Source organism: Sylvia atricapilla, chromosome 1 (genome assembly GCF_009819655.1).
Source record: "Sylvia atricapilla isolate bSylAtr1 chromosome 1, bSylAtr1.pri, whole genome shotgun sequence".
NCBI lineage: Eukaryota > Metazoa > Chordata > Aves > Passeriformes > Sylviidae > Sylvia > Sylvia atricapilla.
The window spans coordinates 27,639,817-27,664,422 of record NC_089140.1 but is presented as its reverse complement, the minus strand read 5'-3'; the positions used below and the strand labels follow the sequence as shown (position 1 = coordinate 27,664,422).

At 37.7% G+C, this 24,606-nt stretch overlaps 1 protein-coding gene and 1 long non-coding RNA gene across 2 annotated transcripts in view; one reads left to right on the top strand and one right to left on the bottom strand.

Moving 5' to 3' along the window:
- LOC136360689 (uncharacterized) overlaps positions 1-24,606 on the bottom strand; it is a 538,204-nt gene that overhangs the window by 267,462 nt on the left and 246,136 nt on the right. The window lies entirely within an intron of this gene.
- Positions 12,955-24,606, top strand: part of VWDE (von Willebrand factor D and EGF domains) — a 35,826-nt gene continuing 24,174 nt past the window's right edge. The window contains exons 1-6 of the mRNA XM_066318098.1: positions 12,955-13,042; positions 18,250-18,434; positions 19,716-19,947; positions 21,911-21,976; positions 22,719-22,978; positions 24,371-24,460. Coding sequence (XP_066174195.1) covers positions 12,955-13,042; positions 18,250-18,434; positions 19,716-19,947; positions 21,911-21,976; positions 22,719-22,978; positions 24,371-24,460 — 921 coding nt within the window. The remainder of the gene's footprint in view (positions 13,043-18,249; positions 18,435-19,715; positions 19,948-21,910; positions 21,977-22,718; positions 22,979-24,370; positions 24,461-24,606) is intronic.

Below are 24,606 nucleotides of genomic sequence, written 5' to 3'. Positions count from 1 at the left end.
TGGCTTTCATACAGTTGGGACTGTGGGTCAGACTCTTAAAATTATGAATCCCTAGCTAAATATAAATACCTAGCTCTTCACTGGAAGTCAAACAGCTTCTGGGGACTTTAGCATCTTATTTATTTTTGTATGTCTTAAACATCTGGTATCATTTGGCTTTAAGATTGAGAATGTTAAGATTATTGTTTTCTTATCTTAAAGCTTAATTAATCCCACTTGAAATCTGGTGAAGGCAGTGGTGGCTATCTAAGTTGTAGTTAATTCTCCTCTAAGGGTCCATCCTTAAGGGTTCTTTTACTTACCTGAATTAAGGGCTATTGCACTATCTACCTTCTATGTACTAGTAACATTTTCTATAAGAAAAAGATTGATGGTTTGTGTTCTTAAAGACTATTTTGTTAAAGAAATAAAGTTTACAAATGTGTCATAAAAGTGTCACAAATACAGCCTTCAGATAAAAAGTTCTGTATCAGCTACAGATGCATTGCCAGGTGAGCAGCCAATGATGTGGGAAGAGCTGGTGGGTGGTAAAGTTAGTTTGCTGCCTCACACACCAGCTCAGCTTTTAATTCTCCATATAATTATATACGAGGACACATTATACAAGCAATCAGGCTCAGGGGAAGTCTTCTTATTTATTATCTGAATAAAGTACATTGACATTAAATAACTATCATGAGGAACTAAGTCATTGTCTCCCCCAGGAGAGCTGTTCTTTTATCTTGTCTCAGAGATTGATAATTTCAGAGCTCACAGACAGGTCTCATCTTCTTTACCATGTTTTTCCATTTACATATGCTAATGGCTACTCTGTAGATGGTACCACTCTCCTAAAGCCATTCTTACAGAAAATTACATTTCTCAGAATTGATTGATGACACAGTTAAAAATGTAACTTTATTAAAAAGTATAATTACTAATATGTGAGCTAACCTTGACAGAAAAAGTATTACATAAGGAGTAGACTTAAACAAGTGCTATCACAAAAATAATTTTGATCCTTCAGACCCCATACCTGATGAACAAAACACCTATTTTGCTACTGTAAAGATTATCCTCAAGGAAATAAAAGTAATCTTTGATTCTTTTAAGCAGGAACATAACTGCCTACTTCAAGTTTTATAGGAGCATTTTAAGCTTTCTAGTGTAGTAGTCATAGATGCCAGTACAGTTTATGTTGTTGAATGAGGAGGAAAGAAACATATTATGCAGAAATGCCTTCTTCACTACTGTGTAATTTAATGTCATGTTTATTTTCTGTGGAAAGTGCTGTGCATTAGGGTTTAAATTTCTTATATACACATCAAAGAGCAGGGAAAGAGGAATGTAGTGTCTGTGTGTACAGCTGAATCTTTTACTGAAACTTGTATGGCACATCCCTGAATTTCCAGAATCCAAAGAGCGTGTTGGCATGGAGAAGATAAAGTGGCACTACACCTCTTCCATCTGTGATGATTTGCTGTCTACAGTTCCTACGTTCAAAGTTCTCAGGTTGCCCAGCTCTACAGTTGTGCAGGGCTCAGTAACAGATTCAGCAATGTTTCCCTCTTAACCAAATGCCAGCTCAGTGACAAACCACAATCATATTTATGTTATGTTCAAAAGCTGAGGTTGAATTTAGACGCAAGATACCACATTACAAGAGATGGGGAAGAGAAAGTCGTTAGGAACAACTGGATAGCATTGTTTAAGAAGTCTGCAGTAGCTAGAAGGAAGAGAGGACAGGTTTTAACTTACGTCTAGGGCTTCTACCAATCTAACATTACATCTACACATAAATGGCATAAACAGATTTGAATTAATCAATACTGAAACGGAATTTCTCAGACAAGGTACTTAACCAGGCTAGTCTTAATGTTCCAAAGGAACATGTCAGTATGAACTGTTAGTTCATACTGTAGTTAGAACTATAGGACTGTAGAATGGCCTGGGTTGGAAGTGACCTTACAGATCACCTAGTGCCAACCCCTGTTCCATGTCCAAGGAGATGAAGGTTGGACTGTTTCCATGGTCTCTCATCTGTTCTCTGATAAGACTGGACAATACTTTCCAGAGCTATCCATGTAACCTTTTTTGGTTATTCTTAATGGCTACACAAAGAAAAAAAAAACCTCAGCAATTTTTATTATAGCAGATTTAAAAGAACTTAGCAGAGAATTGGTAGTATCAGGTCATGAATGCAAAAAAACACTTCATATATATTAAAATGTATTGTCTGTTATGTGACTTGCATTGAACAAAAAACTATGGCATCATGCAGTAAAAATTGTGCATAGTTGCTTTAGGCAAATTTACAGTTAAACCATAGGACAAAACAATAAACCTATTATACCACCAATATCATTAGGCATGTTTTATATGTGAAAAGTACATGTGTATGCATTTGCACAGACACACAAGTGTATTCCTTATGTGAACTTATAAATATATGGACACACATGTCAGTTATGATGAACTGCTTCAGACCAGTATTGAATGGAAGCAGAGATGTAGAGAGATAGAATTTAAGATGGGAAGAAAAAAAGGAAAGGGAATATTTGGCGAGTTAAACTGTTTTCTAATTTGTAAACTAAATCCTAGACAATGGTCTGGAATATTGAAAATTTCCTGGCGCTTTGTTAGACAGAGCAGAATAGAAGGAAGCAGTAGTTTATAGATAGCTTACAGGGCTGGACAGAAAACAAAATGTTTTAAAATTTCCACAAAATGGGGGGAAATGTTCTAAGGAACATTTGGCAATTCCTTTTTCTGCTTGCTTTTTTTGCCCAGCAAGCTTATTCTTGTCATTACCATGTCTACATATGTAAGTGCATGAGTACACACATACACACTAAGGAGATTAGATCACTCAAACAAGATGATAAATCCCAGATGCAAGCCATGGATATTCTCCATTTATACATAAAAGACAACCCCTTGGGGAATCTACCCACTCTTCAACTGCAAAACATTTAATGGTGCAGAGAGGATGAGGATCTTGATCCTGCAAACACTTAAACATGTGCTGCAGTGTAAGCTGTTAAATAGTCTGAAGAAGTCAAGTGTGTAAAGCTAAGTACATAATTTAGTTGCAAATTGAAGGTTTTAAAACACAGCAGAATGTATTGCTTTTAAAACTTCCAATTTCTTTTTCTTAGCAGTATCATACAAAGCAGGAAAAGATAATCACAGCTTGCAAATAATTTAGTAGAATTCTTGTAAAACCAAAGACTACAGTCAGAAGGGGCAATTGTCATAACCTTTATGCTCACAGATGCTGAAGAGATGCTGGTGGTCTAGGGATTATCTTCAAATACACAATGCTAAGACTCCAGCTGAACAACAGGAAATCTGTTCTTAGCATTGCAGCAAGTCTGGAAACAAGGAGGTAAGAACACAAAGAGTCACAGATCTGTAGAAGGGGAATTCCTAGTTTTGCAAATCAGCAAATATAAAAGTTCTAGATTAAGTCTGTGTCGTCAAAGAGGAAAGATGTAAGGTCTGACTGATTAGATTGCCTTTGCAGAGAGGACTTAAAGACCGAATGTTTTAACTTCATTAAACAGGCTGTTAATGGGTTGTGAACTTTAAAATGACCCTTCATCCTCAAAATACGGATGAGCTGGCTTCTGCATATGCAGCAGTATTCTGAAAGAGAAGCCAAGGAGGATATCAAGGACTGAGTGGGAAAAAAAAAAAACGCTACAGAGGACATCTGCTTAAAAATATGTTTTTAGTTCTAAGGCTGCTATTCTATGCAAGGCAAATAGCAGTCTTTTAGCCTCCACTACATTATATTTCTCCTTCTTGACTGACAGATCCTTCTTCTGGGAACAAGGAGAGAAAAATGAACACATTTTAAACCCTCTTCCTTTGTAATAGATGTAAGGCTAGACCAGTCTAAATACAGCTGAATGAAAGGAAATATTTAATTGTATTAACTGCTTTTACTTCTAAACATCTTCACTTCTGATTGATAATCACATTAGGCTAGCAACTAAACAAATCACATTTGCTTTACAACAGTTAAAGAATGGCATTGACCAAGGTAATTATTCTTTTCATTGGAATGGCATCAGCTTGGAATAGTCCTGATGGGACAGAGTAGATAGGTTTGAGATGCATTTTATCTATCAATCTGTATGTGAAGCTTTAAACTGTGATATTTTACATTTTCACAAAGGACTCGTAAGCATTAATTTCCATCACATTTCAGGCAGGTTACAAAACAAAATTTTAACAGGTATTTGAGGGTTGTTAAAGATATGGGAACTTTTATTATCCAGTGCTTTTCATTGTCTTGCTTTTTGTTTTTATATTTGTGGACTGTATTTTAAATTCATGATAGTGGATTCTGTGAAAGCATTATATACAGTGGAGTGCTAAAAACACACAATCAGGACTGAAAGAAATCCCACTTAATTCAAATTCTTTTCCTAATTACTGGAACTGCATAAAAATGATATAAATCCAGCAGCCAAATTTTATCAGCACAAAGTCATGTAGTTCCGTGGGGCCCACCAGTGTAACAGGGACTATTACAACAACCAATATTTTCCATTCTTTTCAACCTTTCTCCCTCAACTTGCAATCAGAAATTGATGCAGTTTAACAGTACAATTTGGCTTTGATTTTTACAGGGTTTTTTCTGGTACCTTTATGTTGATTTCATGTGACAGTTTCAGCAATGACATGCTTAAAGTATTTTCCAAGCCCCTGGGTGGTCTCTGAGCCATACAGAAAAGGAGTTGAAAACTGAACAGTATTATAGAGCAATAGGCCTAACAAGGGATTATTATTAATAAGGCACTTTTATTTAATTTGTATTTTCATAGCTCAGGCCACAAAGATGAAGATTTAGAATATCAATAGCTATAGGATGCTACAGTAACAGTAATTCTGTCACTCCTTAAAGCACTGCAGCTCCAAGCTGTTCTAGATGATGAATTTTACTCAACTTCAAACTGAGATATGGGAGGAAATAGGTCTGTGTTTTAGCAGCACTAGCCTTTCCACTCCTGACAGAAGAGACATAAGAGTTTATGGCTTTGCTTTAGTCACCTATCAAAACCTTCAGGTATTTGTCAAAATCACATTTCCTCATCAGAAAGAGCACAAGCTGCTGACATCTTCTGAATATCAAGTTTGAAGGAGTGTTGTGTGACACTGTATGTATGATGCCTTGACACTAATAATTATGCAACACCTATGAACTCAGGTTAAGAATATTATTGTTTTTACAGCAAGGGAGATAAGTTGTCCAACAGGTTGGAGCAAATCTTTGCTTAAGGAACACAAAGAAGGAGTTCACTCTTAACTCAGCTGCTTGTGTGTTTTCTCAAACACAAATAACACTCTACCAAATGTAGCCATGATTTCTCTTTCTCAGGACCACAGATGTAACCATAGCAGCTCTGAAGCCAGACAGGTATGGTACAGAAAGGATGCATTTTTAACTGGAAAAAAATCCCAAGAAATTATGTTATGGGCATGGGGTTTGGGGAAGGATTAAGGCAAAAAAAAAAATCTACACGTAGATTTTGTAGGGGACACAATTTGTGGGAAGCAGACTCACTATAGCCTTGTGCTAGCTGGAGAAATGAAGTAGCTGTTTTTTAAGTAGTGGTAAAATCTCAGTCTAGATTTTACTGATGAGGTTATTGTTTTATTCATTCTTGTCCTGTGTAGTCATAAGAACAAAACTTGTATCATAAAAAAAAAAAAAAAAAAAAAGCCATAAGGATTTATTTGTCCCCCCACTGGCCATCTGGCTTTCATTCTCAGATCTACTAAGATCATCTACTATGATCTATTGCTAAAATGACAAAACTGAGGTGATTAACAATATTAAATGTCAGAATACAGAAGTTAATTTTTATCCTTACTTAAAATTCTTATCTGCATAAGCCATTTAATTACCAAGTTCCTTCCAGTCATATCTGGGTGCCAGGATAACATTACATTTAATACAGTTCATATCGAAATTCCTAACTATAGAAGAAGAAAGTTAGTGAAACAGAATCTTCATGTTACAGTAACATTGAGAGAGCTGCCAGAAAGACATCCAATTAAAAAAATGACATAGCATATACTATAGTTATACTGCCAATTAAATGGGAATTAAGATTTTAAACTAATAGTTTTTTTCTCAGTATAGCTAGTATAGCATAGCATAGCATAGCATAGCATAGCATACTATAGTATATCTGTCAGTATAGCTTTCCTTTCACAACATTTTTCTTCCTTCCTATTGTTAGCATAAGAAGCTGAGGTACAGATTCACAAGCCAGCTAAGGTTCCCCATTTAAATCTGGCAATGATTAGGTAGCTGTTTACCCTGTAATTTTAGGCAATCCTTTTTTTTTTGCATTTCTACTCTTTACTAACAATTAAGGCTATCACAAAAATAAATCCACGTATTGCTCAATACCAGTGCCTGAGAGTGACCAATACCATTCTGCTTAGAGAAAACAGAACATACAAGTGAAATAATTCCTTGTTCTGTTCTCACTTTTGTCTGATCTGATGTTTTGGCTTTCCTGAGCCAAACACTGTAGTTGTGTTTAACACTTCCTCATGTCTAACACTTCATCAGGTCAATAGCCCTCAACTCAGTGTAATTAATTTAGCACCCGCCTTTTAAATCTGGTGTACTACTGAATTAATATTTTTAGTGGATTTTCAGATTTTTTAGAAATCAAATTAGCAACACTACTTTGCATGAAGTTGCAAAACAGTTTTTGAACATTTTGTTCACTTTTTTAAAACCAGGTCTGTGCTTTGTGCCAATAGACTTCTATCAGATCAAGTCATGCTCTATTTTTTAAGCATAATAAAAACTAATGGTGTTAACCTAAAACTTGAGATGGTCGAACCATCAGAGAGGGAAGTTAACATCCTCAGGCACCAGGCAGAGATTGTCCTTCCAGTTTCTTCAAACTACAAATGTTAAAAACCATTTTCATAATTTGCTGTGCCAAGAAAATTCTATCTGTTGTGAGATATCTTACTCCTGTCCAAGAAAAAGACTTAATTTTCTCTGGGGAAGAGACAGGAAACATATTTTCCATTAGAGTAAGGCAGGGGGATCTGTTTTCCTCAAAATACTTGTTTAAAGCCTCAAAAAAGCCCAGCGGGAGGGCATAAAATCACATCTGCTTCTCTCTGTGAGGACACTTCTGGTTTTCTTACTGTATAAAGATACACATAAAACAGGCATGCTGGGTGAAATCCACAGCAAAAAAACAGTGGAATTTCATGAAATAAAGCTAACTGATGATCTGTGCTTCTGCTCTTTTAGAATGCATCTGTTCTTACTGTGCCATCCTATATTAAGTCAATAAATATTGTCTCTCTCTACAATGCAGGTAAAAGCTCATGGAAAGTCACAGTCTAGCTCAGTTAAAGCTGAGTAGTTAAAGCTGAGGAACCACTCTGCATGTGCTTGCATTCTTTTAGGATCCTCAGCTGTGAGATCCCTGCTTCAGAGACCACAGACACCTTTTCACGAAACAAAGGCAAAGAATGTGCTTTTCCTGGTTTGGGGAATGCATCTTTTTCTTCTTACCAGGCCAGCCACAGGTTATTTTAATTTTCTTATTTTATTTTTCTCATTTTATTTTTCTTATTCAGGTTTATAAAATAGTCATGGATTGTGTGTAGGATGTGCCCCTTATCAGGGGTGCCATGTCTGTATTTGGACACAGCCAGAGGTGGCTGCTCAATGACTTCTGACTCACTACTCACTAAGCTGTTCCCACATATAAAGTAAAAGCAAGGAGGATAAATGATAGGCCCAGAAAAAGGAACATAGCTTTTAGCATTAGGCTGTGATATTTGGGAGATTTTAACCCCCCTTCTTGTGGGATTTTACTAAAACACATTTTAACACATCTAGCACGTTTAAACATATCTACTAAAATACATTTTAGTGTCTAAATAATCAAAGCTTTTGGTACTAACAAAATCTGATAATTTGAGAAAAATATTCTATTATTTATTTCTCATCTGCATAGGTTACATATTTAAGAATATTTTTTCCTCATCTGCATCTTAGAAGACAGCATAACTTAGTCAAGACTTTTATCCAGTAATGTTAATTTTTATTTCACAAATATTAGAAATAGTGGTTCAAACACAAATAGATGAAAGCCAGTAAGACTGAGTATGAAGTACACTACTACCTATGAGATCAATGTTTTGCACCTTACTCAAGTAGCATTTATTCTATATAGGGTAAAGAATTAATTCTATGGTGTCCTACTTTTTAAAAATTGCTACTAAGTGAGCTGTACACACACAAAGACAAACTGCATGGGAGAGAGAAAGAGATGAAATAGTAGTTGAGAATTGTATCATACTCAGCTTAGCAATCTAATTACATGTCAGTGCTAAATTTCAGTATGCATAAAACAAAGATTATTCCATTAATATTCCACTAGCCAAGGGACTTCCCAGACTTCAAAATATTCTGGCACCTTCTGAGTAAATACAGCTGACAGACCATGAACTAAGAAAATAAAAATACTAGCAAAAAATAAAAGAGTAAGTGGTTGATCCAAAGATGAAAGTTAATAGAAAGCCTAAAATTGATTTTATTTGACTCTTAATAACTCCTGGACACAGATCTCCCATCATTAGCTCTTATGCTGCTTATCAAAGCCAAATTACATTAGATTTTTAAACTGAAGTCCTTTACTGCATAAATCAAATATAGTATATACAAGAGGTCAAATATAAAAGAGAAATAGGCACTAGGACATACTAAAGATGTCATTACTTCTGAAAGTTAAACAGACTGTCAATGGTGAGTACATTTACATGGCAGTTTAAAAAATACCCTCTACAAATTTTAAAAGCATTTTGGAAAACAAATGTCATTCAAAAGCCCCTCAGTTTTCTGAAAAATCCGCTAGCAGATCAATGTGAATGAAGTTAACCTCTTGTGATGCTGCAATATTAGCCACAGAATGACCCAAATTAATAAATGCACATGGCCATTACCTATTCTCTGTTTCTATTTATTTGGTGTCAAAGATAGGAAGGGGGATAGAATCAAATATCTCATTCTGAACTGGAACTCGCGATGTGTCTTAGTGTGTCTTCCTATGTTTTAGTGGTGTTTCAGGACATTAGTTTCAGAGCTGTTAAACCATGTTTTTAAATCAAATGAACCTTAGCTAAGTTAAAAGTCACACAACCTACAATTTGAAGGGGAGATTGGAATTTGACTTTAAGGGCAGAATTGATTAGACAAAGAATGTTAACGATTTATTGCTTTGGAAAGGACAAGTTCTCCTACCATTCACATATATGAACTGGCACAAGCAAAAATAAATTATTTTTACACAAAGAAAGAGCTAAAAACATTAAGGTGCTGATGCAAGGGAAGTCATCCCTCTCTGATACTTTTGAATCTGTCCCGGGCTGCAGGCATCTCAGGTATCTGCTCCTTATAGGAGAGGTGTTATCTGCTGAAGGCAACTCTTTCCAAACATTCAGCTCCTGGCAATACTGCAAAAACCCTTTGAAGCTTTGCAGGGAAATTTCTCCCAGCTTCCAGGTTCTGCTCACAGCTTTATTTGGAGTTATCATCCATGCTCTATCTCTGTACAGATAACAAATAAATACAGCAACATAGATTTAAGGGCTTATTCAGATTTACTTTGCCTTACATTACAGACATACTTAATGGTACAGCATGAAGGATTCATTTAAGAAAGACTTCAATTTGTACCTTAGCTACACAGTTGGAAAGAAAAGTTGGAAATAAATCTAATTTATAATTAATTATATACAGTGGGCAATAAAAAAAATTAAGCTGAATCAGATTCTTCTCTAAGTATTTACCAGAGTTTACAAAACCTGGCTAAGAACTTCTGAGTGTCAGAGTGAGCAAATCTGTAAGTATCAGAGCTGGGGATTCATTGTTCAGGACAGCATCCACCTACCCAGCTGCCTTCAGCTCTTCACCTCTGCTTCCGCTCTCTTGGGCCCTACCATTCACTCTAACGACTTGTTATTCCAAGCAGCCTGCCACAAGTACTGCATTTCTTGTAGGTGATCCCATTATTTATCTTCTTGAGGGTTTGGGTACAACTAGAAAAAAACATTTGTGTCTTTGTCTAGAGCCAACTTTTAAAAGTCAAGGTGATTTTTCATTTCCAGTTTAGCCTTAGCAGCTACACACATTTTGGCTAACACTGCTGATTGTTCTTCTCAGCTTAATTACCTAAAATGGTCTTTAATCAACCTACTATCCACTTGGTTGCTGCTTACTCTGGATTGTTTCCCCAAATGCAACATGAGATAATGACATCTTGTTAAACAATGTATAGACAAGTACTTTTTTTACATTAAGTTATGGATCTAAGGTGTACTGCTACAAACATTCCACTGGCATGTTAGCAATAGAAGTGTCAGATGACAAAGTTGCTATGTTGGCCATGCTTGTGAGAAAATTCCCTTTTTTCCCTAACAGAAAACCAGAACAACCTAGTTACAGATCCAAGAACTTAGCACCAGCAGACCTGCCTTCTTTGTTATCTGAATGTTTTAACTCTATTTTCAGCATTGCCCAAGTTGAGTTTCTTGTCATCCAACACATCTTTTTTCTTTGATTCATCATTATGCTCTCTTCTCTGCCTTATGAGACAGTCATGAGTCAGCAAAAGCACTTCTGCTCAGGCTTTGTTCAAATAATTAATTAAATTTATTCATAGACAAGACTTCAGAATCCACCTTAAAATAAATGTATATTCAAAAGCTTTACCAAACAGGCTGAGATTACTAAACTCCAAGTTAGCTTTGGAATAATTTTCAAAACCAAGCTTAAATCTCTTTCTTCATTGTTAATCATAAAATCCACTCTGGGAAATGCTGCTTTGTGCTGCAGCGTCTAAATGCTCCCTAGAATTTATATCACCACTTCTTGTGCCATGTTTTCAGTAGAACAGTAGGTATTGACTTGTACTACATAACCATGATAGTATCTTTTGAATTTTAAATTCTTCATTCTACACTCTTGGTTTTCCTCCCAAACATCCTGCTATTTAAGAATATACACATATAAAATTGCAGTTTGACTTCACATTCCATTGTAAATGAAAGAGGTGTTTTCAGTAGCACAACACAATTTTACATAGCCTATGATTTACTTAATTGAGACTATGGAAATTACTGACAGAAACTATCTGAAATTTAACCTACTGGAAAAGCCCTATTCCCGATTATAATGGGACTGCCCTAGAATTACTTTGGTTTTCCATAAATTCACTGTCACTGACACAATTCTGTTGCCAGGAGTGCCAAGTACTACTTTTGGCAAGTTGTCAGCTCTTTTAACCACAATATGCTTTTTCTCTGCTGTCACTGTAAGAGGTTACAAGGCTGATAGTAGCAGAGGGAGCGGGCAGAGCAAAACCAGTCTAGAAAAGATGAAAGGTGCCTGTACTCCAGCAGACATTACTGCCATCTCTTCCTATCCCCTGAATGATCCATGACAAAAGGTGTTAATCCTCTTGTAAATACCACTCCATCATGACTAGCAGGGGTCAAAGAAGTAGCTCAATGTTTAAATTTTGTCAAAGCTTCTCACATCTCTCTTTCTAGGTCTTGACTTTGTAACTTGTTTTGTAAAATACCTCTTCCTTTCCTCTTGTTTTCTCTATAAACATGTAGTTTGGGAAAAAAGAGAAATAAAACCCAAACTAATTTCAGACATATGCAGCATTTCAGGATAAAAGTTTGTCATACCTGCTGAGATAGTTGAGTAAAAAATTAAGAAAACTTATTGTTAAAATTTCCCCAAATCTTTAGGACAAAAGTATCTGCCTTAGACAGCTGACAGGAATGCAAGACACCAGATTCAGTGCTCATGCTGTGCCAGTGATTCCTTTTAAAAATTCACTGCCATCACAGTGCTGAACTGTTTCTTGCAATGAAGAAGCTCAGGGTATGTGAGCAAAAGAGGACTGAGGTTACCCCAGCAATGCTGCTCTGCCTCTGCTTTGACTCCAAGCCCTGATACCTCCTCCTGCAGGGAAAGCTGCTCTGCCAAGAGCCATCCGGGTCAGCACCCCATGGGAGCAGTCTCTGCTGCCCATCATAGCCTGGCTGACGTTCAGTGGATGGCAGTAAGGTGTGATTTAGCACCATCAACTTTTATTTTTTAGACTAAGGCCTACGTAGTCTACAGAGGATGTGAAGCATTTCTGTGGACTGCTGTACTGCTTGGTGTGTGTAAAGTAGTTCAATGACTCGGGCCTACTAGTGGAAAATACCAGCACTGACAAATCTTAAATGTTGGGATTTGTCCTGCTCTTTGACAGGACGATCTCTGAGGAGCTGCATCTCTTAGCAAATCTTGAAGCTTAGGCTCTTGCAACTGCTAAATATTTGCTAAACTCAGTCTGCATTAATGGTAATGAAGATTACATATAGTAAAGGTTAAAGAAATGTAAACCACTCTTGGTGATCTATCGAAGGACCACTTTGAAGCTGGGTCTTCTTCAGCATTTTACTGTACATCAGGAAATAAATACAGTTCTGGGTTGGAGGGCAATAGGACATTGCTCACGATGCCGATCTGCTTTGGGTCTGCTTGGACCTCTTTGGGATATGGACAAGCATCTTCACAGAGCCCCCGACAAGAAGCAAGGACTGTTTCGATCGTTTTCTTGCAGAGAATGCCCAGGAGGGAGGCCCGGGCAGGGGATGCGGCAGCGGCCCGGGCACAAGCCCCCGGCTGCGGGTCCCCGGAGCCGGGCCGGGGCACGGACCCCGCCTCGTCCCCCCGGCGGGGCCGGGCCGGGCAGGGCAGGGCAGGGCAGGGCCGGGCCGGGCAGGGCAGGGCAGGGGGCCGGCCGAGCCCCCGAGGGAGGGGCGGCGCGGAGGAGCGGGGTGGGCGCACGGAGCGGCGCTGGGAGCGAGCCGGGCCGGCAGCGAGCGCGACTGGGAGCGGAGCGGAGCGGGGCCATGCCGGGGGCCGCCCCCGCAGCCCCGCGCCTCTGGCTCGGCGCCGCCCTGCTGGGCTGGCTGGCGGCGGCCGGGGCCCGCCGGCGAGGTGAGCGACCCCGGGCACGGGGAGCGGCCGGGCACCGCCGGGGGCAGGCGGGCGAGCGGGGGACGGGGCCGGGCGGCTGCGGCGGGGCCGCGCATCCCCTGCAGCCCGGGCGGGGGCTGCGTGCCGCAGGTTTCACTGGAACAGCTGAACTTCATACCTGCCGCGGTAGGAACTGCCCTTGTCACAGCGCACTTGCGGGGAGAACCTGCCGGGGGAAATCCAACACCAGGGGTGCTGGGTCTCCCACCCTGTCTTCCTGGCGCTCTTCGCCTGCATGCTGGAGCGCAGGCAGTGCCTGGCACATCCTTACCGGGGACCTCTGCTAAGCCCGTGTCTGTATAGCTGCAAATTTCGGATAGAAAATCTACATCAAGTGTAGGTACGATAACAATTGCACCTAGAGAACTACTAGAAAACGTTCTATAAACACGTATGTTATACTTTCGTAAAGGTTATGCGATTATTTACTATCATTGCAAAGCACCTCGTAGGGTGTGAACAGAAGTTATTGAGAAATGTTTTAACACCCAGTCTAAGGAAGTTATTTGTAAAGATATATAAATTTGTGTGTGTTGATTCGATTTTCTTCATTAGTCCATGCATAGGAGTCAGTCACCATGCTCCTGTTCCATGAGATTGCAATACTATCATTGCTACAACACTTTTGCTCATGTTCTTTTATAGGTCTCATCAAAGAAAATGGTATTTTTTAGATAACTAGAATAATTTTTATAGTCTCCTTTGAAAGTATTACTCTAAAAAGTTGTTCCAGGATAACTTCATCCAAAAAGTGAACTTTTTTTTTTCTATTTTATTATTTTGGAAGAGTTTAGATCCACAAATACTTTTGTTAAATTCAGTCACAGTTCTAATTTCTGCCTTGGGATGTTGGTATGCTGCATCCTTTGCAGTCAGTAGATGCAAGAAAAAGCACATTCACTCTCACAGTGGGCATTTACTAAGGACACTCTTAGTTTATCTGTGGTCATTTGCCAGACCCCAGCCTTTGGGCAGCAGCACATATACACTCGTAAGTATTTGTACCTGAGGAACTGGACTGCCAGTGCTGCCACTTTGCTGTTGCCTCTCTGTACTCTGCTGTGATTTCTTTTCTCTTCTCTTCTCTACTTGTTTGTACCCTCAGTTCTTTACTGTTCCATTGGGTTGGAAACATTCTGGACAGGTGGAAAATCACTGACCCCTCTTTGCACATGGATGGAATAGAGATGTGAACAGGAAGTGGAAAAGCCCTTCCTTTGTGGAATTCATTTTCCACTTGAGTGCCTCAGAGATAAGTCATCAGGAGCCACTTCATATCTCTTTGTGGCAAATGAGCTCCTGTGTTGACTTCAGACACCTCTTTGATTTTTGGTTAAGATGTTCAGAGAACCTATTGTGTGACTCAGTTTACAACAGCTATGGTAGAAACCTCAAGGTGTTTGCAGAGATTTAATCTGTATCTCTCCCAAAAGGCTCATCCTCTAGCATGAGGCTGTCCATGTGTTCAAGATGTTGCGATTTAGGGTCACATTTTTCAGTATCCGTCAGGACCAAGGAAGTCTGGGATGGATCAAAGCAAAACTCACTGCACTAATCCTGAGGACAGTCAGGAAAAAGCAAATATGGAATCAAATTCTTCCTGGAGTGCAGAGACGCAAGCTGAAGAACAGTAGAGTCATGTGCAGTATATATGGGGTGTTTGTAGAAAGAAGCACAGAATGTGATGCATAAACTCAAATGCTAGGCAAATGGCTGCATATTTTCCCAGGATGGACTGCTTTTTTTTCAGCAGACAGTGTGTGGTATCTGGATCTCCAAACAGAATGGGACAGTTACAACTTTCTAGAAACAAGTCTCTCCTAATAAAATATTGATAACCTTTTTCATGTATCTCCTCTAGTTGAAATAAGAACACAAGTGCACAATCTACAAAGGACACTGGATATCATTGTCTTATTCCTCAAGTGTACATTTGTGTATTTTATAATTGGCATTTCACTATTCTATAGCAAATATTTAAAATTAAAGCCATTAAATCATACATTTAAAGATCCATAAAAATAATTTAAAGGAATAGAAATTCCCATATAGATGGAAAGGTTTTGATCAAGAACAATCACGAGCAAATGCTAGATTTTGTTGAAACTTACATGAGTTTCTGTTCTGTGGCAGAACATGTTAAGATATTTTACGGTTGTGGATGAAGTCAAGTCACCAGTAGTGCAAAAATCTTCCCCTAATTTAATGTTCCTCGCATCCTGGACAGAGCTGGTGGGTAAGCCTGCACTGTAGGTAACCTTCCTTAGCACTTCAAAGCTATCAGAACCTGTTTTCAGTTCCTTATAATTTTGTCAGATTTGAATCATTGGGAAGCCTACAAGATGGAGAAACTCTATTTACAACGGCATTTAGTGACAGGGCAAGTAGTGATGATTTCAAACTGAAAGAGAGTAGGTTTAAATTAGGTATTAGAAAAATATTCTTTACTGTGAGTGTGGTGAAGCACTGGAACAGGTTGCCCAGAGGTGCTGTGGCTGCCCCATCCCTGGAAGTGTTCAAGGTCAGCTTGAACGGAGGTTAGAGCAACCTGGTCTAGTGAAAGATGTCCCTGTTTGTGTCATGAAAGATGGAACTATATAATCTTTAAAGTCCCTCCCAGCCCAAACTACTCTATGGTTCTGTAAAATTGCTGAGTGTTTGACACAGGCCAAGCTTTTCTGGAGCATTTCACCAAAGTCAATATTCATCATTCCAAGAATAATGTTTGAAAGAATGCTTATATCAAAATCTATTTTTATTTAAGGTATCTTGAACAAGGAAATCATTATTTCAGTGGAAAATGTAGCCAACTTCCTCTTAAATGCTTCTGGTTGGAGCAGATCTATTCTACACATGTAACATTTTTGCAGTGAACATGACATTAATTTTTTGGGTGTCTGTCCATAGATATGATAATTTATTTGTTTTTGCTGTTGCTGAAGTTAGACAGTACTTCAGTTACACTCAGGTGTGTAAAAAAGTTGTTTTTATTTGTGTTATTGATGATGACAGTTATTTTCAGTTGTTTTGCCGAGTGAAAAAGAATGAAGAAAAAATCAAACAGTGTTACACAACATAAGATTCCTAAGCAAAAACACTGGAAATATTAGCGTACTTCTAAAAAGGAGAAAAGGATACACTGGATTCATAAAGAGCTGGATGGCCTTTTAAAGTGATATGCATAATAATAAGAAACTTATAATTTGATCTTTAGTAGGATTTATAACCCTATTACAAGTGACTACAGTCAGCTGTTTTAAAGATCTATCAAATGATGATCTAATTAAACTGCGGAGGAAAAGAAAATAAAGACTTGTCTCATGTCTAGCCTGATTTATTAATGGAGAAGGTAACAGATATTAATTGTTTCAGGAGTGATTCAGTTGCAGGACAGAAAACTAATGAGGGTGCTGTATGAAAGGGAGAATTCCATTTAAAAATAGAGGACAGGAAGAAACTTTCATCATGGTTCGTAAATTGCTTGTGCTGGAGCTTGCTTGGAAAACATTTCAATAACACACATGACTGACCTGTGATTCTTCAAGGGCTTTTCTTTAAATTCCAGTGAAGGGTAAGTTCCCTGTAAGGTCAAATTGTATGGACATGAATAGCCTACAGGCTACTACAAGAAACTCAGAAACACAGTGGTGGCACAGTCAATCACACTGATTGCAGCTGCCCTTAGAGGATAGAAGATAAAGCCATTGTTACCTGCCTGGGTAGCCTAAAGCCGTATCAGATTAAAGCTGCAGTCTTTGAAAGACTGTAGGATTCTCATACTGTGCTGAAAGAGATAAAGTCTATTCTTTCACTAGGGCATCTTCTCCATTTAAAGCTGGAGAATTACCTGATTTTGAAACTGTGGTTATCTAGAATGACATGAAAAATGTGGAAATTAGAAACCAAAATGTTTCTAATCAGTGGCAGAATTATAGCGTGCAAAATATGCGACAAATACAGACCAACCCGGGACCTAAAGCTGGAGATCAGAGCATTCATATTCAAAATGTAACATTAGACAGCTTTGCTTACAGCTGCGTCTTTAAATTGAATAGTAGCATAATAAAGGCAAAAATAAAGATTCACTGTATCATTCAGTATAACCCAAAATTCTGTTCACATTTAGCATCAGTTGGTATCCATTTTTAAAAGCAAGGTAAATGGATAGGTATATTTTTATTGTCACTTATATATAAACATTCCCTTACTTTATTTTTCCATTCTTTCAACTTCCCAAGCACATTCCTGAACAAGAATGACTATTCAGTATGTTATATGTAAATATGCCATTAGCCAGAACTTTTGTCATTAGTCTTTGACAGCAGTTAGCTCACCTGCCAGATCAGACTCAGAAATTCTGTCATTCTGCTTTATTTCTAAATGAGTTTGCATTACAAAAATAATAAAAAAACCACAATTGTGATAGACTTCTTCAGATTCTGATCCTTCATTTTATCTATCAAAAAATTTGTGAGATTTTTTGGGACCACAAGGTCACTTAGTAGATGTCAAAAAATATGTTCAGTCATATAAAGATGTCAAAAAATAAGTATTTTCTTTATGATTGCTTAGTATGTCAGTTATGCAAATTGACTTAAAATGTGTAATTAAGTATCTACCCATTTTAATACACATTTTTGCTATGTTCTGCATGTATGCATGCAACTGCATGCAACTCTCCAACTATCTCTCATCCATTTGGGGGAATTATTAATTTCATGCAGAGGAGTTCTGCAAAGTGGTAATCAATTCTGAAAAGACCTTTAAATAAACATTACTCCTCCCTCCTCCAGAGGTAAATTTTTTATATTCTCCCATTTGTATTCAGGTTTCATAAATACCAGCGGAACTAGAAAATCAAAATCCAGGTAGAATGTATAAATGTATTCCTTCCCACTGGTTTTGCATCCAGGGTAAATGCCTATGTGGTTATTAATGCGTTTATTGTTCACTAAAAGAAGGAAAGTTATGACATAGTGAATTCTGTTAAATTTCAGAGTGCTAACATGCAAAGTTGATGTTACTAAGACTTCACTATATTCTTTCATAAAATTAGTTTTGCGTGCTATTGCAACACGTCTTTATTTTCCTTTAAAAATGCTTAACATCTTTTCTAAAATACTTGTTAGGCATTCCATCTTGATACTCGAAATACTCTCGTTCCACAGTTCTTGAATGTTCTCCTGGTGGACATCAGGTCCTGCAGAGCCCTTACCGAAGCGTGGATTTTGATTCATCCCACCTCCAGCAATCAGCTATTCAGGATTTAATCTGTGACCATTCCCTGACACCAGGATGGTATCGCTTCATGATTTTTGATAAGCCTGCTGAGATGCCAACCAAGTGCATGGAGGTATTGTTACAAAGAATTTCATTCTGAGAAATAGATATTTTGGTGAAGAATTTTTCAGTAGGACAGGTATAAATAAGAGTATAATTATGGAGACTGATGTGAAACAATACAAAGTTTCTATCTTCGCTAAATACTTGATTATATTAAAATGTGTGAGCTGGAAAACAAAGTCTTAAGCATTGAAAATTTTACACTGAATGGACAATAGCAGAGGATGATAAATCCCCTTTAAACCACTCAAAAAATTATTTCCACTCAGTGCTACAGAAATTTTCTCAGTGGCAGCATAGCAAGGCTATCATGTTGTAAAGCTGGAACTGTGTGGTGGGTGGTGTGTTGGGAATGCCATCTAAGAGCAGTATAAACGCTTGCAGCCACATGAAACCAGTAATTGTGGAGCTTTTAAAGTCATCATGTCAAAGAAAAGAGATTTCTCCTAAAGTGACTTGAACTAACAGAGCTAATTGAATATTAGTTTCCATCTGCAAGCCTCCAAAGGCTCAAGAATTACTTGAAATATTTAATATTTCAGATGTCTAGTTCTTTATTTCAGAGCTTATTTGTAGCTTTATTTTGGAGATAGATACATTTTTTCACTTTCCCCTTTTTAAAACATTTCCTTCTTTAAAAAACCTAAAAATGTCATTAGAATATTGTAGCCTTGATTTTTCTAATTAATTGAAATGTCAATTCAAGAGACTTGTCACAGTCTCTTAAAAAAATAAGCTAAAAGCCCATCAATTAAATGCTTTTAAATGGATACAAAACAGTTCAAACATACTAATACATCAGCTGCCCACATCTCCTAGAAAAATCCTGGTTACTTGAGCCTTCAGTTGATGGCAAAGGGCAGATAAAAGGTGACAGCTTTAACAGCTTTAGTTGATACTCAGCGTGCTTCTGCTCTGCACAGTGTTTGCTGTGCTCTGATAGCATCCACACACTCACTGTAGGTTAATTGTGCAAAGTAGCTCCCTAAGCCATAACACAACTGGGAGCTTTCCTGAGCAAAGCACTCAGATGTGGCTTCCAGTTAAGTTCTTCAGCCTGTCTTTAGAAACAAACACAAATTCACTAGGTTCAGTAAAGGACTTAAGTCTTTTGTGTGTATTTGTACTCAGCCTTGAGAAGGAAAGTCAGCAGTCCATCCCTCTGTTACACTGGCTGAACTTTGCTAAAAGCTCATGTGAGAAATTAATTACGCACGTTCCTTTCAATAAAGCACAGCAATAGTTTGATGTGACATTGACCATTTCCTGATGTCTTTCTCTGGTGCTGAAGATGAATCACTGTGGGACTCAAGCCCCTGTCTGGTTGTCCCTGAGGGAGTCAGAATCCATGCCTGGCCCTGGTGAGATCAAGCAGTTAACAGCGTGTGCTACATGGCGGTTTTTCTTCAGCACTTCAAAAGACTGCTGTCTTTTCCGAATCCCTGTCAGGGTGAGGAACTGTGGAGATTTCTTTGTTTACTTACTGCAGCCCACCCAAGGATGCATGGGGTACTGTGCAGAAGGTGAGAAAATGCATGCTCTAACTCAACCAAGTGTGTGTGTTTGTAAGTAAATGTTTTTCTGATCTGTATCTGTCTGATGTTTGGTGAAGTGGAAATGTCAGGAAATAGTTTTGCTAAAATTTCCTGCTTATATTAAAATATTAAAATCCTTACTTTTAATATTGATCTGATAGAAGAAATCATCTAGAATTGTGAGGTGCCTTCACTTCACCCCTCTTTAACTTACATGTAGCATTTGACTAATTTTCAAAGACCAGAAACTTAAGAATTGAATTTTTCCATGTAATGAGGTGGGGTTATAAGACACATCTAGAAGTCAAAATTCAGTGTACCAAAATTCAGTGTAATTCATGACTGAATTGCACTGTCCAAAGAGCCATTACTGAACCTGCACAGTATCAGAAAAATTTTATCTTAAGAACTTGAGCAAACTGTGTTTATATCAATTATTATTTATCACTGTTAGGAATATTTTTGTTGTTGTAATTCTTATCATCTTTCTGGAGCATATACATGTTGCTAGAAGAAAATTCAGCACAGAAATGCTCTACTGATACACATTTTATTAGTGTGATAAGAAACGAGATCATTTGCAATGTCTCCTATTGCCTAGAGTGCTTTTGCTGCAAAAGTATGTTGCTGTTTGCAGCTCAATACTTCAGGATTTCATTATTCATGACAGATTTTTTGGAAAAGCTAGCCATGGTTAAATCCTTTCAATTATGATTACTGTGAAACAGTCACAAATTACTGTAGTAGGAAATTCTTATTAGCTCATGTAAAGCTCATATAAGACGCCATCATGAAAATACTAGCAGTATTTTCATACATCATATGCTGTATTGCTTGGAGTCATATTCTCTGTTACTGAGTACTTTCAAAAGCTTAGTAGCAAATCTATCAGGGCTTTCTGGTGCCTTGTTGCCCCATCATTATACCTTTAGATCCAATTGTTAAGACATTCTCCAAGGGTTCAGAAAGCAGGTGCCTGAAACAATGAACAACTCCTGCACAACAGGGCTTGCATTTGCTTTGGATCATGATCAACAATATAAAACCATAGCTGGACAGTGAGCTAGCACATTTTTACTGACTCAAAACAAAGCAGGCAAAAAAAAGCATAAGTCTTATTTGCCTTTACTGAACACTTTAAATCTGAAACATATCTTGAGTTTAAATGCACATATTTAAGATGATGTTGTCATGTGAAGTGCATTGTACTGTTGTACTGCTTTTTGTATCTAGGTTGCCATGTTGACTGTGTTTTCTCTTTAACACTTGACAGCTGTAAATACCTGATGCAAATTTTCAATCTCTCCTCTGTATGCTAATGAATTCAGGCATTATACCACTGGAACGTGGAGCAACAAAGTCTGCTTTTCATTCTTTTTGGGGAATGGGATTTCCAGTGTTGCTGCTGCCCTTCTGATGTAGTTTAAGTAGGGTGACTAACTGGCATTTTCTTGTTTAAGTCAAGTTCCACTTATTTTTCTATAGGATTCAAAATACAGAACAGTACCAGTGCACAAGCACTTTTTCTTAGGCTTCTGTAGGAAAGGTGACATTTTTCAAAGCAGGTCTGCACTGAATTTCACTGTCCAGTGCTACAGTTAAAGAATAAGTGTTCAGATGTGAATTTGGAGAGGCAAAGTATACATTTAAGAGAATAGTATAATAATTCCTTTTTATTCATTAGAAACATGTATAAGTATTGGCTGAGCACATCAGCAGTAAAAGTTATAGAGGTGGTAGAATGTTCTGTACCCTTTCTCCTGGATGATTTCCAGCACAAGACATTGTGCTCACTGCTGTCTCAACTGTGCATGGATCATATTACAAGACTGCTTCTATTCTGAAAATTTGCACTTCAATTAGTGCTTTGTGACATTTGGTCTATAATCTAAGAGTGCTGGAGTTCGTACTCTGTATGTGTGTGAATATACAATGTAGAAACACTTTATAGTTGTTTCAGATGCAAAGCCACAGACCTGTGATCCTGAGAGAATGGAAATTGAAGGCGTCTGTAGCAGTGAGTATTTTGGTTTGATTTTCAAGGTTTTCTGTGCATCTGTAACCCAATAATGTCAACATTTAGTGATATTCTGACTTGTATAAAAATGTGTTCATATGATCAACACTACTGCTTGGTTTGTTGCAAAATGAGCAGTTTTGAGGTAATGTCAGACAAACTTGAATTACAAAAGTTCTTTCTCAGAATATTTTGAGTAGTTATCAAGATGCAAAAAAGGAACGGTAATGATGCTGAATGACATATTACTTTGATTTTTCAGGAGTAAAATATAAGAGGAATCAATAGATCGTATTGTTGTTTATTCTGTTCCTTTCTAAATAACCTTTTTATTTTTCCTTTTTTCTTTTTCTTTTCCCCACTTCTTCACAGATATTGTTAAAAATTATTCTTTTGTAAGGCAGATTCCTTTGCATGTTGCTCTCTCCTGCCTGGTAAAATAATTAATTGAATTTTATTCTCTTGTTTATGTTCTTGGTCTAGATTTATTTGGATTGGGTTTTTCCCCTCTTTAGCACCCTTCTATTGTATAGAATATAAAGAGCTTTTCTCCATTTAATAATTATTAGAAGGAAGATACACATTTTCCTTTGATTCTCTTAAGAAATTATGTAATATTTACACATATTAAAAAGGTAAATATTATTAGTGTATTAATTGGCAAAAGACATGTCAATGTCATTGTGTTCAATGCTGATTCTGAGCAGAATAAAAAGTACAGACCACATTTCTGTCTGACTAGGTAACCTGGCTCCTACATTATCTGCATCTGTGTCACCACCTCTTCCAACTGTTCCTGAAGTTGTAGCAGAGATGATCAAGGGCAGCATCTACCTAAGGTGTACCTTTGGCATTCCTTTTGCAAACAGCTCTGTTGGATTCATCATAACTTGGTCAAGACTTTCTTCTGAAGGTGTCAAAGAGGAACTTACGCACGAAACAGCAGTTCATACCTTTTCACTTCTAGAACTAGATGGGATAAACGTCAGACTTGGAGACACAGTATGTTAAAACATTATTATGATTTCTTTGTATATTTGTAAATACGGCTCGGTAGACATCAACAGTTTTTAGAGAGATGTCCAACACCTTGCTGTATAATTTTCTTGGCAGAAGTCTACTGCCTCTACTTATTTACACCAACTGCCCATATGAATGTGTAAATGTCTGCCTCTGAGGTTTTGAGACTGGTTGTCTCAGTACAGTGCAGTGTGCCTCCAGGAGGTAAATTTGTCTTCTAATAATGTAAATTAAAAGGATTTTTGGAGCAGCTGCATCTCAGTGAGAGGCTGTAAGAGCCAGAGGTTGTGAAAAGCTGATTTATTAGATATATATTTTTTCTCTGGATGAGTTGCTACTTACTCATTTTGTCCCTAAGATTTATGTTTAATCTCTGCCATCAAAAGCATTGTGATGCCTTACCTTCCATTGTACCAGAATGAAGACTTAGGCTCTCATGGTAACTTTGAGAAGCCTAAGCATTGGAAAATCAATGCATCTTTTACCTATGTTTAGCAAAAGACAGGTTAATGTTTTTCTGGAGAAAAATAAACAACAACAACAACAACAGCAAAACCAACCCGTGGTTGATATGCATATGTTCAAGCCAAAGCTGGACTGCCTGGATGGCTTATGGACAGCAATAGCAATTGTTACTCACCAAAAATCATTTGGGGACTTTGTGAAGACTTGGCTGGCAGTGTTGGCTTGGTGACAATCAAAAGGAAAGGCAAAATCATAAGCTACCTCCTGCTGCTATGAATCACTTTTTTTTTTTCAGGATCAGAAATGCTGCATATGTGGTCAACCCATCTCAAAACAGATACAGCAAACTAAAAAAAAAAAAAAAGCCAGAACAAACACCAAAGTAAAACCACAGTGTCTAGTATCACAAAACTGGTTCAGTGAAGGGAAATCACACTGAATTCCTCATCTTGAAAAAGATTATCCAGGTCCATAACATCAGGAAAATCATAATCTAAGATATGATGGTCACTAAAAAAAATTAAATGGCAAAAACTATGAAATGGAGAAAAAGAAATTAATAACATGTAAACAAGTATAAAATATGTTTTCATGGATTCCATTGGTTGCAGAAATGCTCCAGAAGATTTTTTAAGTATTCATTGAATACGATTTGTATGCAGCCATTAGTTGAAGGAATCTCTGCACCACTGGTAGAATATGCCAGGAAAAAGTCCTAGGATGCTCAGTCTGTTTCTATTTCTTTTCTTTAGCTGTATTTATCGATTAAGAGGGGCAACTGGTACTTTCCGATGCAACCAGAAAACTGGCCATGATGAGTCATTGAACTGACTATGGTGGCCGAGTTTTGTCTTCATCTGACCACTTCATACTAAAACTGTATTCTCTTACTCTGGTTTTACCCTACAGGTCTACTGTAGCAGTTCTTCTTTTTTCATGGAGAAGCCAGAAATACAAAGCTCTTCAGTTGAGAGCAAGGAATTTTTTGCTGGAATTAAGGTAACTTTGTGAAAACATAATGTAGTAGGAATATTTGAGTATTGCTACTGCAGTCAGTCCTCTGACTAGAAGGGACTTAAAATGTAAAAACTGAATTAGTAGAGCCTGTTGTTGGCTGAAGTGGACTTAAATTTTTCCAAAAGTGG